The sequence below is a fragment of the Alosa sapidissima genome, chromosome 5 (genome assembly GCF_018492685.1).
Source record: "Alosa sapidissima isolate fAloSap1 chromosome 5, fAloSap1.pri, whole genome shotgun sequence".
NCBI lineage: Eukaryota > Metazoa > Chordata > Actinopteri > Clupeiformes > Clupeidae > Alosa > Alosa sapidissima.
Window position 1 is genome coordinate 29,644,912 of NC_055961.1, and position 15,041 is coordinate 29,659,952.

General features: G+C 47.4%; 1 protein-coding gene across 1 annotated transcript in view; it reads right to left on the minus strand.

Annotated features, from left to right (window-relative positions):
• LOC121709518 (roundabout homolog 1-like) overlaps positions 1-15,041 on the minus strand; it is a 183,581-nt gene that overhangs the window by 10,286 nt on the left and 158,254 nt on the right. The window contains 11 exon segments of the mRNA XM_042092955.1: positions 653-763; positions 1,464-1,581; positions 1,583-1,866; positions 3,030-3,184; positions 4,610-4,652; positions 6,623-6,649; positions 8,401-8,604; positions 10,112-10,283; positions 10,674-10,789; positions 11,887-12,121; positions 14,535-14,656. Coding sequence (XP_041948889.1) covers positions 653-763; positions 1,464-1,581; positions 1,583-1,866; positions 3,030-3,184; positions 4,610-4,652; positions 6,623-6,649; positions 8,401-8,604; positions 10,112-10,283; positions 10,674-10,789; positions 11,887-12,121; positions 14,535-14,656 — 1,587 coding nt within the window.

Sequence of the window (15,041 nt, forward strand, 5' to 3'; positions counted from 1 at the left end):
ATGATCACTGCTGATGAAAACATGCCTTTTTAAAGCTGTACAAATGTTGCTACAACACACTGGATACAGATTGATGCTGTGGTGGTTGTGACAGAGGCTCAGTGTGTGTGTGTCTGTTTGTGTATGTGTATGTGAGTGTATGCGTGTGCATGTGTGTGTTGATTAAATGAGTTCTACACATGTATGAAGCTCATGTATTTGCAATATTTCCATCTGAAAGATTGAGAGAGCTCATGTTGAGTATGCACTTGTATTATGTTGAACGGTGTGTGGAATTGTTTGCTTCAGTCAATGGGCCCTCATGTAAATGATGGAAAAAGTGCAACATCACACAATGAGCAGTGTCTCATGCACGAACTTCAGCTAGCATATATCAGTATTACTATCAGTATTGCATTGATAATTTAGAATGTAACTTATTAATGTAACATTATAATGTGTGTGTGTGTGTGTGTGCGTGTGTGTAATGTGTGTGTGTGTGTGTGTCTGTGTGTGTGTGTGTGTGTGCGTGCGTGTGTGTATAATGTGTGTGTGTGCGTGTGTATAATATGTGTGTGTGTGTGTGTATAATGTGTGTGTGTGTGTGTATAATGTGTGTGTGTGTGTGTGTGTGTGTGTATAATGTGTGTGTGTGTGTGTGCGTGCGTGTTACCGGAGGTGCTGTTGCTGGCCCGGTCCGAGCTGTGGTAAGAGCCTCCAGAGCTGAGTTCATGGTTGTAGGGGATGGTGGCGGGCAGGTTGGCCTCGCCCCCTCGGTAGCTATCTGCACGCACACACGAAACACACGCACTCCGATCAGTAAACACACGACCCTGACAAATAACAAGCTATTCACAGCACAGCTACATGTTATCCTCAGGTGCTCTACGCAGGTGTAAAACACATGACCTTGGTGATCCCCATGCCTTGAGCTGCAGGAAAACATCATCATAGCTACGGTAAGGATGGATTTTAGATTACATGTTTAGGAGATAATGACTTTGTACTGATGCAATTCATTTAACAGACCTGATGCTACTAGTAAACCCAGAAAGGTATATCGGCTTGGTGGTCTTTATCTGCATATTTGATTTTCTTATCAATATGTCCTTCAATGTAAAATGTCTTCCGCCGGCAGCAGTTCCTGTTTATCCTAATTATTCCCCAACTTGAGCTTGATTGACACTTTTCTTATTATGCAGTTTTCATATGTGGAAAATGTCATGTAAATGTTAATTCTCCATTGTTGCCATGTCAATCTTAATGAAATCTTAATTATCCAAAGCTCAACAATAAAGCCTTGTACTTTATGTCAAAGCGCAAGCCCAAGGCACATTTTGAAATTAAACAAACCACATAAAGACATAAACAACAACATAAAGACACAAACACAGAACAGTAGTGTATTTTTTAGTTTGTTTGTGTATTTGTTTATTTGTTTGTGTATCTGTTTATTTTAGTCCAGCCCTGTGTGTTGAACTCACCCTTATTCAGCCTGTTCTGCTCCATGATGTTGTACTGCAGCTGCGATGTCATTTCCTGCGGCACGGGCGGCTGCTGCTGCATAGGCGGCGGCTTCCAGCCGCGCTTGTCCGTCAGGTCCGGCAGTCCCGCCCCTGCCCCCCGCCCCCATTCCTGGGCCGCAGCCCCCCGCGGCCTTGCTCATGATGCTGGACTGGATGAGCTGGGTGGTGGCGTACGGCGTGGGCTCGTAGGGGGTCGGCGGGCTCCCAGCGGGGCCCATGTAGCACAGGCTGGGGCTGTTGAAGGTCTTCATCTCGTTGAGCTTGTTGGACAGGTCCACGTCCGAGTAGACGGCCGAGTCCGAGCCCAACAGGCAGCCCTGCTTGTTGTCCAGCTGGCTGTTGTAGTTGGCGATGCAGTCGGCTGAGAACGGCAAACACAGACATGTGAACACACATAAACACACACAAACACACACAAACACAGACAAACACACACACACACACACACACACACAAAATACAAAAGAGCAAACACATATAAAAACACAAACACAGAAACACAAACATAAATACACACTTACACAGTGAATTACACACACACACACACACACACACACACACACACACACACACACACACACACACACAGATACACACAGAAAGACAGACACACACACACACACAAAACAAATCCACAGAGGACATTGGTAAAAAGCCAGCTAATGGAAAGGCTCTCATTGTCATAGCTCAGTTGCTAGGATATGATGCAGGGAATATGACACCAAGGTCAAGCACAGTGCTTTTGTTCGCACACACACACACACACACACACACATATTTTAACAGCACTGTACGCTACGGACTCACTACATTAGCGCTAGTTTTAAGCACATACCCATTTAACAAGAGAGCATTCTCAACATACTCAGCTTTTAACCATCTGCTGTTCACTTAAACAAACCAAATTGCATCCGGCTACAAGGAAATACCTTGTTATACAGCCACAATGAGGATCATCCATGCCGTATATCACTGAGCTCTACACAGGCCGGGAGTGTAGGGGGCAAATGTTTCTGTTTGAGCTCCGCTCCCTCCCACATCTTTGTAAGGCAGGGAGTTATTCAGACACAAAGCTCTAATGTGGTGTTAAAAGCTCTGCTTTTTGGGGTAGGGAATTCATCTGGTACGCACAGCACCCCTCTCTCTTAAGCCCTGAAGCTCTGTACACACACACACACACATGCATGGACGCACGCACACACACACAGCCAATAACCAATGCACCAATGTTTCCCATTCTTCCTACGCATTAGCGTCTTCGCCGCACTTCACTGTCTAAGGCACTGAATCTTCTAGAACACCTATGCACCTGTGCACATTAGCTGTAAGGACACCTTTTGTGTATTGTCTGTGTACATATGTGTCTGTGTGAGTGTGTGTCTGTGTGAGTGTGTGTTTGTGTGTCTGTGAGAGTGCGTGCTTGTGAGTCTGTGTCCATGTGTATACAAACGCTTGCATGCGTTTGTGTGTGTGTCTCAGTGTGTGTGTGTGTGTGTGTGTGTGTGTGTGTGTGTTTGTTCTCACCGGGGCGGCTGTACGTGGTGAGGTTGCTGTCGCTGGTGCCGTTGCCTCCGTTACAGCAGTTCATGCTGCGCTCCTTGTGGTTGCCACAGGCGTTGGGCCACGAGTCGGCCAGCCAGGGCTGATTGGCCGTGTCGCCCATGTTCAGAAGGCCCGGTCTACAGGGAGGAGAGGAGAGGAGAGGAGGAGAAGGAGAGGAGGAGGAGGAGGGGAGGAGGAGGAGGAGGAGAGGAAAGGAGGGGTGAAGAGAAGAGAGAAGAGAAGAGGAGAGGAGAGGAAAAGAGGGGAGAGGAGAAGAGAGGAGAGGAAAGGAGGGGAGAATAGAGGAGAAGAGAGGAGAGGAGAGGAGAGGAGAGGAAAGTAGAGGAGAGGAGGCCGCTTTAGCAACATGGGTTTCAAGTAAACATGTACCAAAGTAAATATGCATAATGTATGCATAATGTCTGGAGAAGCTAATAAACAAGTGTGTGCACACACGCACGCACGCACGCACGCACAGACGCACACACACACACACACACATACATTCTTGTTTTCGTGTGGGGACCTACATCACCCTTGGACACCTATCCCTATCACATGTTTGCACCATCTTTACTGATCATTAAAGAAATGTAACTGGAGCTGGGTATGTGAGCGCAGGGAACTAACTTCTTACTTCAGAGACCCCAGGCCCGTAAATATTTAACCCCATTTGATTTATTATGCAGCCATCTGAGATCAATCCATTATTTGTCTCAACATGACGTCTTTAAAGAGACATCCCGAACATAATTTAAGGGGCGAACCCAGAGGACCGCTCCTCTCATCTGGCCTCACTGGAGTGTGGAATGCACACACACACACACACACACACACACAAATGAAAACATAAATGTTTCACATTTTTACATCAAAGGGACACACTATGAATGATCTGAGCCCCTGGAAAATTCTGGAAAGCTGTTTGAGTGGTGTTGGTGTGTACGTTTAAGGAATGCTATAGAAATGATATTCCTGGAAAGGTATCGAGGTGAGAGGTACAGTAGCTCTTGTATGTACTCTCATGTTTCCTGCATCAATGAGCATGAACTAATGATAACTCTAATGATGTCTGAGGACATTAAAACACAGCAGAGCTGCATTCATACTTAATACTACTGGAAAAACACACTAATGTGCACAGTACATTTCTCATGCATGGAACATGGAACATACATAAGCTCTCACTAATTGATACAGATGTAGGGATGGGTGCACCCATGCACACACACACGTATACAAACACATACACACACACACACACAAACACACACACACACACACACACACACAGTATACTGTACATATACACAGACACAACTTGCATGTTCTGTATTCTCCACTGGGGTAATGACTGGGTAGGCATTTGGCTTGCTTCCATCAGTGTACCAATATTAAGGTAAACATCTCCCCCTAGTGTTTAGAGAGGCATACTGTACATACAGCTGTGATTTTCCCTTTCTCTCTCTCTCTCTCTCTCTCTCACACACACACACACACACACACACACACACACACACACACACACACACACACACACACGCACACGCACACAAACCTACCTTCCAGAACTGCAGACTGCTTCTCCACCCCTTTGATAGGCCACTGAAAAAGAGGAAAATATTTAGAGAATTGTTATTAACAATGTCATAAATAAATACAAATATACCAAACCCACGCTCCTGGTCCTGGTCAGTAATGCTCTTTGAAACCTCTAAGTGAATGTCTATCTACGTGTTCTATCTCAAAAGAGAAACCTGATGAGCAATGAAATTTCCTCTCTCCTCTTCAGCTGATAAAACATCAGAATTCCCCGAGTCATCTCCTGATTTAGGAGGTCAACAAACACCTTGCCAGCATATTAGCTGAGTCACAGTGAGTCCTCTTCAAAATAACATGATTTACCAGCACTAACAACACTTATCTGGCCATGAGTCACACTTCAGCAACACAAACACATACATACTCTCTCTCTCTCTCATTCAATTGAAGACAAACACGCAACCACAAATCTCCACCTTAGTAGGACACGGTACACCTGCGCTATACAAAAACACCAGTTTACAGAACACCAGCAATCAAATGCCATCCACTTATCCCTAGGGCGCCATTCACAATGAATGACGACCCCTTTCTACCTGACACATCCTCAACAAGTCAGCATTAGTCACCGCCACCACAGAATTACCCAGTAAGCCTCAGTGAGGGTTCAATGCAGGGCAATGGCAAGTGCAGACAGGGGTTGTGGTTCGACTGAAAGACTGTTAGTGTGTGTGTGTGTGTGTGTGTGTGTGTGTGTGTGTGTGTGTGTGGTTATGTGTTTGTGAGCCCTGCTGTGAGAAGGTGAGAGGTGCATACCTGCGTGTGTAGGTGTGAATTTGCATCGATGTGCATGTGTATGAGGAGATGAGAATGGATGGCGCATGTGCGTGCGTGTGCTTGATTGTTGATTGTTGAGCATGTATGCACCTTTCATGTTTACCTCTAATGGCCCTACTAATCTCTAAATATATTTATCTGTAGATGTGTGTGTGTGTCCGCCTGATAGCAAGTGTGTGTATCTTAGCTCTCACTCCTAATGCCAACAGACTGCTATTCACAGCGAGCTTACATTTTTACAGCCATGCTACAACCCCCACAGGACTGTCTGGTGAAGCCTTTACACAACACATACACACACACACACGCACGCACACACGCACACACACACGCACACACACACACACACACACACACACACACACGTCAAACCCTGCGAGGTAAATACAGTGTATTAAAGCCGACAGGCTCCCCTCCTGAATGAGAATAATGAATGAGGAGCGCCAGGCTGGCTATCGCCTCTCAGCAGGCCCTGTGCCGTGGCTCTCTAGGGAGCAGAGAGGCAGCCGAGGCCGACACCTACACCAGGATTAGAGCCAGTCCTGGATGCCATCTTCCCCACACACTTATCAGGCAACTAGCCTCTTACTTATCCTTCTCTGACCAATGTCTGTGCCATTTGTTCAGAAATGAAAAATAGCCTAATGAACACTTTAATCAAATCATTGGAAGATATTTGCCTTTGAAAACCTAAGCATCTCATCAAATTCTGAAATGAGTAGTATGTTGTCAGGGTCAGATACAAACTACAGGAATATGAGCATGAGGCCAACATGCTGTAGCAGTTCTGCCTGTCCCACGCTGATGATGGCCTAGGGCTGAATCACATATGTTTATTGAAGACATGGTCCAATACAGATTTATAAAGAGCTAATGCTGGGGAGTTTTCAACTTTGTTTTCACAGTCTTTTTGGAACTCACACCCTAAGAGGGAATTTAATTGTGGAGTTGAGTGTGCCTGTGACTGTGTGCTACCATGCAACCATGTAAAGTCTAATGTGCTGATCTCTATCTTTCATTTATTTTTTTATTGTATGACGTTAATAATCTGTGTTGGCTTCCCCTAATATGAAGGCCAAGAAAAAGTCAAACCCTTCATCTTCAGGGGGGCCTTTTCCATGCGCTTACTGTATGTGGAAAAGTCCTGTTGAGAGATACACTGATGATGCAGAGAGCGGAAAAGGAAGTGAACGTACCTGTCGGTGTGAAGGTGAAGGATGGCACTGTGGGGAGACCAAACAGCACTGTCAGTCACACACACCGATTTAATTCCCATACTTCATTTTTACATGCAGCGCTGCTCAAGAGGGGGGCGCAACTATTATTGTGTGTCTGTGTATAGGTTGCTAAGTGAGGCTAAACACACAGACACACACGCATACACACACACACACACAACCACGCATGCACACACACACACACAGGAGTACAGAACAAAACACCTCATTCCAAACAGCCTTGGGGACTAATTGAGGTCACTGTGGCTACAATGGGAGAGATAATTGAGTTAGTGAGACTCACACTACTCTGAATCATTTACCCCCTCCCCCCACACGTGTGCTTGATTGTTGATTGTTGAGCATGTATGCACCTTTCATGTTTACCTCTAATGGCCCTACTAATCTCTAAATATATTTATCTGTAGATGTGTGTGTGTGTCCGCCTGATAGCAAGTGTGTGTATCTTAGCTCTCACTCCTAATGCCAACAGACTGCTATTCACAGCGAGCTTACATTTTTACAGCCATGCTACAACCCCCACAGGACTGTCTGGTGAAGCCTTTACACAACACACACACACACACACACACACACCACAAACACACACACACACACCACAAACACACACACACACACACACACACACACACACACACACACACCACACTCATATGAACACAGCAGAAATACAAAAATACAAAACCATAAAAATTATTTATACACATAGGCCCCCCCCCCCCCCCCCCCACCCCACAAACACACGCCACCCACACGCACACACACACACACACACACCCTACATGTGGAAAACAGTAGCATCGTGTTTTTAAAAAAAGCAGCACGAAATGTCACCCTTTGAATGTCAGTGTGATCTGTGATGCGCTGGTCCTCTGATCGGCAGGCAGCTTTGAGCTCTTTGAACTGCTGAAAAGATTACACCAAACGGCTCGCCTCTCTCCCTCCCTCCCTGCCTGCCTGCCTGCCTAGCGCATTATCAGTTTATCAGCTTTGAGCATGAAAGAAGCCGAGACCAGGCACGACAGATAGACCCAAGAAGAGAGACAGGGAGAGAGGGAGAGAGAGAGGGAGGGAGAGAGAGGAAATGAGAGAGCAAGAAAGGTGAAAAAACCCTAAAGTGATAAAACTGAATGAAAGAAATGAAATTATCGCTGTGTCCCGTTGGTAACCTTCAGAACCGTGGGGCACAGTGTGTCGACGGCTGAATGCCATCTCTGCCCTGCTCTCTGTGCTGTTATCTGGTCCTGCGCTCACCTCCCATCACCTCGCTTGCTCTCCATGGTGCGTTTTGTAACCTTGACCCCACAGCCTGACCTTAGTTCACCTGGCCAAACCCAAAGGTAGCGCAAGATGCTAACAATGGCAAGGTTATTGGTTTACTTTGTTACTACATGAGGTAAGCTACAGTAAGAGTCATAAAAAGGTCTCTCTTTTTCTCTCTCTCTCTCTCTCAATTCAATTCAATTCAATAGAGCTTTATTGGCATGACAACGATACAATTTGTATTGCTTTCTCTCTCTCTCTCTCAACACTGGTGACAGCTTTCCCTAGTTGTATGGTCCAGGTTCGGAGGTCCGGTTAGAAGATGGTGTGTAGGTTCCGATGAAATGACAAGAACTAAGGAAAATGTGGTATGCTTTAGGCTTTAAGACTTTATCCTGACAAGAAGGCATCCACACATACACACACACACATACAGTACACAGACACACACACACACACACACACACACACACCTTTGCGAATGCCGGCGTAGCTGCTGCTAAGGCCGCTCCTCTTCTTGCGGTGGCGGTAGAGCCAGACGCTGAACACCATCAGCACCAGCCAGCAAGTGGCGCCGATGCCGGCGATGAAGGCTGGCTGCTTGACCACGTCTGAGATGTGAGACAGCGTGTCCCTCTCCACACCACTCTCCACCACCGTCGGCATACCCGAGTGGTCTAACCAGAGATAAAGAGAGAGAGAGAGGGAGAGAGAGAGGGAGAGTGGAAATAGAGAGAGAGCGGAGAGAGAGAGAGAGGGAGAGGGAGAGAGAGAGCGGAAAGCGAGAGAGCGGAGAGAGAGAGAAAGAGAGAGAGATGGAGTGATGGTAGAGGGAGGAGAGTGAGTGAGGGAGGGGTGAGAGAGACAGATGAACAGAAAAGGAGAGATTAATGAAAATGAAGACGAGGTTGTGGACAATCGGAAGATGAGGATGCCATGAGAAAAAAATAGAAATGAAGTTTGGGGAATGTAGGGGAAAGAGAAGAGGGGGACAGAAACATCAAAACACGAGTGTAAATCAGACAGGAGTCAGAGGCCATACTCATGTCCCAGTGGCCACAGATCACCACTCACAGAAGAAGAGAAAACAACCACGACATGCACACACAAACAGCTGGGACTAAAAATACAGTAGCAACCATTTCTCTCTCTCAGGCCTGTAGAGTCCTCCTCCACCTCTCCTCATGACATTAGCCTGAGGCTAGCAGGCTCGGAGGCTCTAACCACTAAAGAGGATGCTGTGGGAGGCTGATACTGATCATGTGAAAACATTAGATAGCATAGTGGCAAAACAAACCACACTCTCTATCTCTCTCTCTCTCACACACACACACAGACTCTCTCACACACACACACAGACTCTCGCACACACATACACACACACACACACACATACACACACACACACACAGACTCTCGCACACACATACACACACACACACTGCTGACTCTCTGACTGACTGACTGTGAAAAACCACATCTGAAGTCGGACCACTGTGACGAAGCTGCAATTACCTCTGATTGCACGACTGAATGAGTGAGATTGTGTGTCTGACAGTAACAGGACTGGATCATGTATGGACATGCTGTCTCTCTCTCTCTCTCTCTCTCTCTCTTTCTCTCTCTGTGAGACAAACTTCAAAGTGAGGAGATTTTGTATTCTGTGACTTCACAGTTTAACATGCTGCATCAAATCTCTGGTTGCAGTCAACAAGGAGACACATGAGCCTTCAGATGGAGCGGCTGTCAAAGTGACTGTCCCATTTAGCAGTGATTCAAAGCAGAGGGAGACTCCTTACATGATTTATTCCCATAGAGGAGTGTTAAAGTTAACAGCCATGTCATGTTTAATGACTTGTTTTATGTGTCTGATGTTAACCTTCACAGATCTGTAGTCTGGCTTTTTACTGAAGTTCATTCTCACCAATCTATTTACCGGTGTCTGTGTATCAATTCATCTCTGAATGTAGGTGTGTGTGTCTGTGTGTGTGTGTGTGTGTGTGTGTGTGTGTGTGTGTGTGTGTGTGTGTGTGTGTGTGTGTGTGTGTGCTTGTGTATGTGTGCTCTGATGTCAGGACCGGCTAAAACTAGATAAAAAAATGTGTTTAAATGTGTGATATTATGTCTTTTTCGTTCTTATTTTATATGTGCTTGTGTATCTGTGTGTTTGCGTGTGGCTCTCACCTATTTCAAAAAGGGTGACGTCACTCTTGACCCCTGGGCCGGCCCCATTGCTGGCAGCGACCTCCACGCTGTAGCGGATGCCCGGCGAAAGGTTGGGGATGATGACGGAGAAGGTGGAGCCATCCACTGTGCGGTTGACATGGTAACGACTTTCGTTGCCCAGACACCAAATCTACAGAGAAGGGGAACAGAGAGAACATGGCCACTGATGCAGCTAGACACACACTCATAAACATAAACATAAACATTAAAACGTCTTACGAATATCATAAGATATCATAAGATATAGCATAACATTACACTAACTCTGTCTCACACACACACACACACACACACACACACATATATATATGGCGTAATAATTAATGTGTACAGTATAATGCACAGAGGAATTAGCCAAGTGGGGTCAGTGGGTTATGCTTTCACCAGTAGATGGCGTTAAAGCTCTTCAGGTTATGCTGGCACTGTGCTTGCGTGGTGGCCTCTGTTCGTGGAGGGAGAGAGGGAGAGGTAGGGAGCCGTCTGTGTGTGCGGAGAGAGGAGCGAGGTGCCCTCTGCTTACCTTGTACTCCTGGACCATGCCGTTCTGTTCCTCCTTGGGAGGCGGTTGCCAGGTGACCAGGATGGCGGTCCCATTGGTGTCGCTCTTTGTCACGGTTACACCACGTGGTGCCCCCGCTGGGAGCTGTGACAGAGAAGCGCAGAGAGAGAGAGAGAGAGAAAGAGAGAGAGAAAGTGTGCAAAGGAGAAAGGGAGAAAGAGATAGAGAGCAATGATAGAGAAAGAGGGAAGGAGAGATAGACAGAGAACAGAGAGAGAGTTAAAGAAAAGAATGTAAGGACGGGAAAAAAAGCCTCCAGCCTCACCTTCACCTAACCTCTATCAATCTGTCCTACTTTTAAACCCCGTTCCAACCTCAAATTGATGACAGGTCCTAGCAAGGGCCACATCGCCGTCTCCATATGCTATCAGGCAGAGGATACTGCAAGTTTAAAAAATGGCTATAAAAAGGCCATAAAACAGAGACAATACGAGCGTTAAACAGCGCAGAAGGGCCTGGGCGACTCCACTCTCGTGTGCTTTCCCAGTTCCTCCCCAGGCTCATAAAGAGAGCCACAAGTGCTGACTGTTTCCCGGCAAACGCGCATCTAAAGGCCTAATCAGGAAATCGCTGGGAAGATTTATTTCCTGTTTATTGTTTCCAGGGGGGAGAAAAAGAGTCATGAATTGGAGTGGTGTGTACTGTATGTGTGTCTATGCGTGTCTGTGTGTGTATGTGTGTGTTGTGGGGGGGGGGGGAGGGGGTTAATGGGTGTGAATCACAGGAGCCCGTGGGCACAGGAGTCCTGCTGCTGCCTCTGAGGTGGGATTAAGAGGGGGTAGAGGAGGAGGGCACACGTCAGCAGGGCTGGAGATGGGACGTACAGAAAACAATTAGCTGCTCAATTTGTAGTTAGCCTGGCTGCCTTGGCTATCACTCACACGCCACTTACGCAACACAGACACGCCTGTACCCATGTGGGAACACACACACACACACACACACACACACACACACACACACACACACACACACACACACACACACACACAGAGGAACACACCAGCAATTTGGAGTTAACATTCAAAGTTTCTAAACAGACTACTATTTGACGACCCCCCCCCCCCCCCCCCCCCCCCCCCCAATCCTTCTGATGGCAGCCAATTAAGCCCCTTTACTCCTCCCCACCCACCTTCCTCCATGGTCCACCCACCTTCCTCCATGGTCCACCCACCTTCCTCCATGGTCCGGGCCACCTTCACTTCGCTGTCGGCGCCCTGGAACTCGTCAAAGTACGGCCGCACTTTGAACTCATAGGTCACGCCCTTCTTCAGCTGGGGAACCACGGCGCCATCCTCTCCAGGTGTTCGCACCTCGAAGACGACCCATTGACCCCGGGCCTGCCCCGCCTCGGACGTGGGCCGGTACATCACCTTATAGCCCTGGATGTACTGGGACTGTTGCTCCACCTGTTGGTGTGGAGGAATAACAACAACACAGAACCATTAATAACGGGGCATGTATCTCCACAAAACATGCATGCATCACAGTGATAGTTCACTGCATTGGTTAGAAAAATGACCTCTGTTTCAGCACACTGTTCCTGTATGTGTTTATCAATAAGAGTGCCAAAGAAACGTCTTGTCTTTTTTTGGTGTGGTGACGTCTGCTTGGATATAGCACAGCTCTGGATGAGCGTCCTCATGTTCACTCAAATGTGTTTTTCATTTTGTGTGACAGAAGCCATCGTTCTATTTATTCCCACAGGGGCCCAAACCTCAGCTCAGCTCCAACTAAACAGGGTATTTCGGGAGAGAATTTCATGCCTAAATAAATAGCAGCACTAAATCCCAAACCCGGCATCAGCAAATAGCACGGCTTTGGTGTACTGCGGGATGGTAACCATGGAGATTGGGAACATCCTGTGTGCAAAGGGCTCGTGCCTGGCGTATGCTTGTCTTGTTTCTTGTGTGTGCATAAACACACACACACATCTCTCTCTCTCTCTCTCTCTCTCTCTCTCTCTCTCCCCTTGCAGCCTTATTTCTCTCTCTCTCTGTCTCTCTCTCTCACTCAAACATACAAACACACACACACACACACACACACACACACACACACACACACACACACACACACACACACACACACACAGACCCCATGTGGCCCGACGGGAGGTCTCCACTACAAGGCCTCATCTCTTTCAGCTGCAGGCTCACAGGGGTGAGATCAGTGGGAGGTGACCACTTCCTGTCGTCCTGCCACCACTTAAGCCGTCCCCAGTGGCCCCCTCAGGCCTTACGCCAGCGCTCCAGCACCCCACACGGGTCAGCAGCACAAAACTGGACTACTCTTCCCTTCCCATGCAGCTTTCACATTTTCTTTAGCACTCCCCGCTAAGAGCTAAAAAAAAGAAAAAAAAAATGCTGCTACATCAACATCCTCTATCAACACCAGCTGCAACATCAACATAAACTCCAACATCATCCGAGTGAATGGGAAGCACCAGACAGTGCCATCCAAAAAGCTCAGAGGTCTGGATTTCACCAGAGCTTATGGAAATATGTGAATCATGAGAAGGCTTCTGCTGTGTTTCCAGTGCTTACATCAAACTGGTCTGGGTATCTATGTCAATACTGCACCATCCAGACTCATGCTGTTTATTATACGTTTATATGGTGATATGCTTACTTGTATACAAACAAACAGAGTACCATTACAAAGTCATGGCGTGAATGGCAGACGTTAAAAAGGTGACTGAAAAGGAGGGAACTGACGCAAACAAAGTGAGGCTCATCTCCTGTCCTCCTGCATTCCTCAGGAGCGCAGCATGCAGGTCTCTCCGCTGGGCCTCAGCTAAACTATTTACATTCTGCCACTGTGTTTATGGCCCCAGCCCTGACGTGTGTATATACACCCAGCCATTCGTCAAGGCCAGGCCACCATTTGTCCCCAGCTGCAATGGGGAGAGAAAGAGACAGAGAGAGAGGAAAGAGAGAGAGAGAGAGAGAGAGAGAGAGAGAGAGAGAGAGAGAGAGAGAGAGAGAGAGAGAGTAAGAGATAGAGGCAGAGGCAGAATGAGGGGAGAGAGAGTAAACTGCAGCATGCTTCTAAAAGCTGAAGCTGATTAAAAGAAAAATGGCTCCGCCGGCCCAGGTGGTCCTGATTTAAGGGCGAGCTCCACTTCTCCGGAGCTCGAGGCGGAGGGCTCCACTTGTCCTCTTGGCTCCCTGGCCAACCTCAACTCTCGTCCTGACAGAGAAGCCTCCCCACCAGCACTGAGGGACCCCTCCTCAGCAGGATGCAGCCTCCGATAAGGAGATGAGTAAGTGGTTTGGGAAGCAGCACTCGTGGGCCCAACCCAGGCTGGACACTAGAGCTTGGGGGGATTAGAGGACGGGTGGAGGGTGGAGGGGTTTCATATTTGAGGCGAGGGGTATGAAATGTGAGTCCTCTTGTTTTTTTTTAGTTCGATTGTTTGTTTTTTTTGTCTGCGATAGAATGGGAGTGAAAGTCCTGGGGTCTGGGGCTGAGGAGGAGGAGGAGGAGTGCCTCATTTGGGAAAAAGGATCCCATGCCCTTAGAGAATGGTGTGTGTGTGTGTGTGTGTGTGTGTGTGTGTGTGTGTGTGTGTGTGTGTGTGTGTGTGTGTGTGTGTGTGTGTGTGTGTGTGCGAGAGAGAGAGAGAGAGAGAGAGAGAGAGAGAGAGAGAGAGAGAGAGAGAGAGAGAGAGAGAGAGAGAGAGCATCAGTGTCTGTGTCTATTGCCTGCGTGTTTGACAATTCAGAGTGACTGTGTGTGTGTGTGTGTGTGTGTGTGTGTGTGTGTGTGTGTGTGTGTGTGTGTGTGTATGTGACTCTGGATAGATATGGGGTTACTCACGGTCCACTGCACCCTGACGGAGGAGGAGGAGAGGATGACGGGGTTGTGGAGGTGGATGACCACGTCTCCCAGCTCCCTCTGGATTTGACGGTGGTCCACGCCCTGAATGGTGGGCGGCGTGTCTACACACAAGACAAAGAGGGACGTGGGAGTGAGCAAGGGGTTAAGTATGTGTGTGTGTGTGTGTGTGTGTGTGTGTAAATTTTGGTTTCCATGTTTAAGTTGTTTGTGTGGACACATATCTGTATGGGTATGTTTGTGTAACTGCTGTGCATCTGTGTGTGTGTGTGTGTGTGTGTGTGTGTGTGTGTGTGTGTGTGTGTGTGTGTGTGTGTGTGTGTGTGTGTGTGTTTATCTATGACTCAGTTCATCTGGCGTATCCTCTTTAAAAAGTGCTCATACTCCCATACTCATTATGCTACTGCTATTACTAAGGCATCTGCCTTCATGCATGCAATACACACTATCCATAAATCACTGTCTGGTTGTGTGTTTGCATGTTTGTGT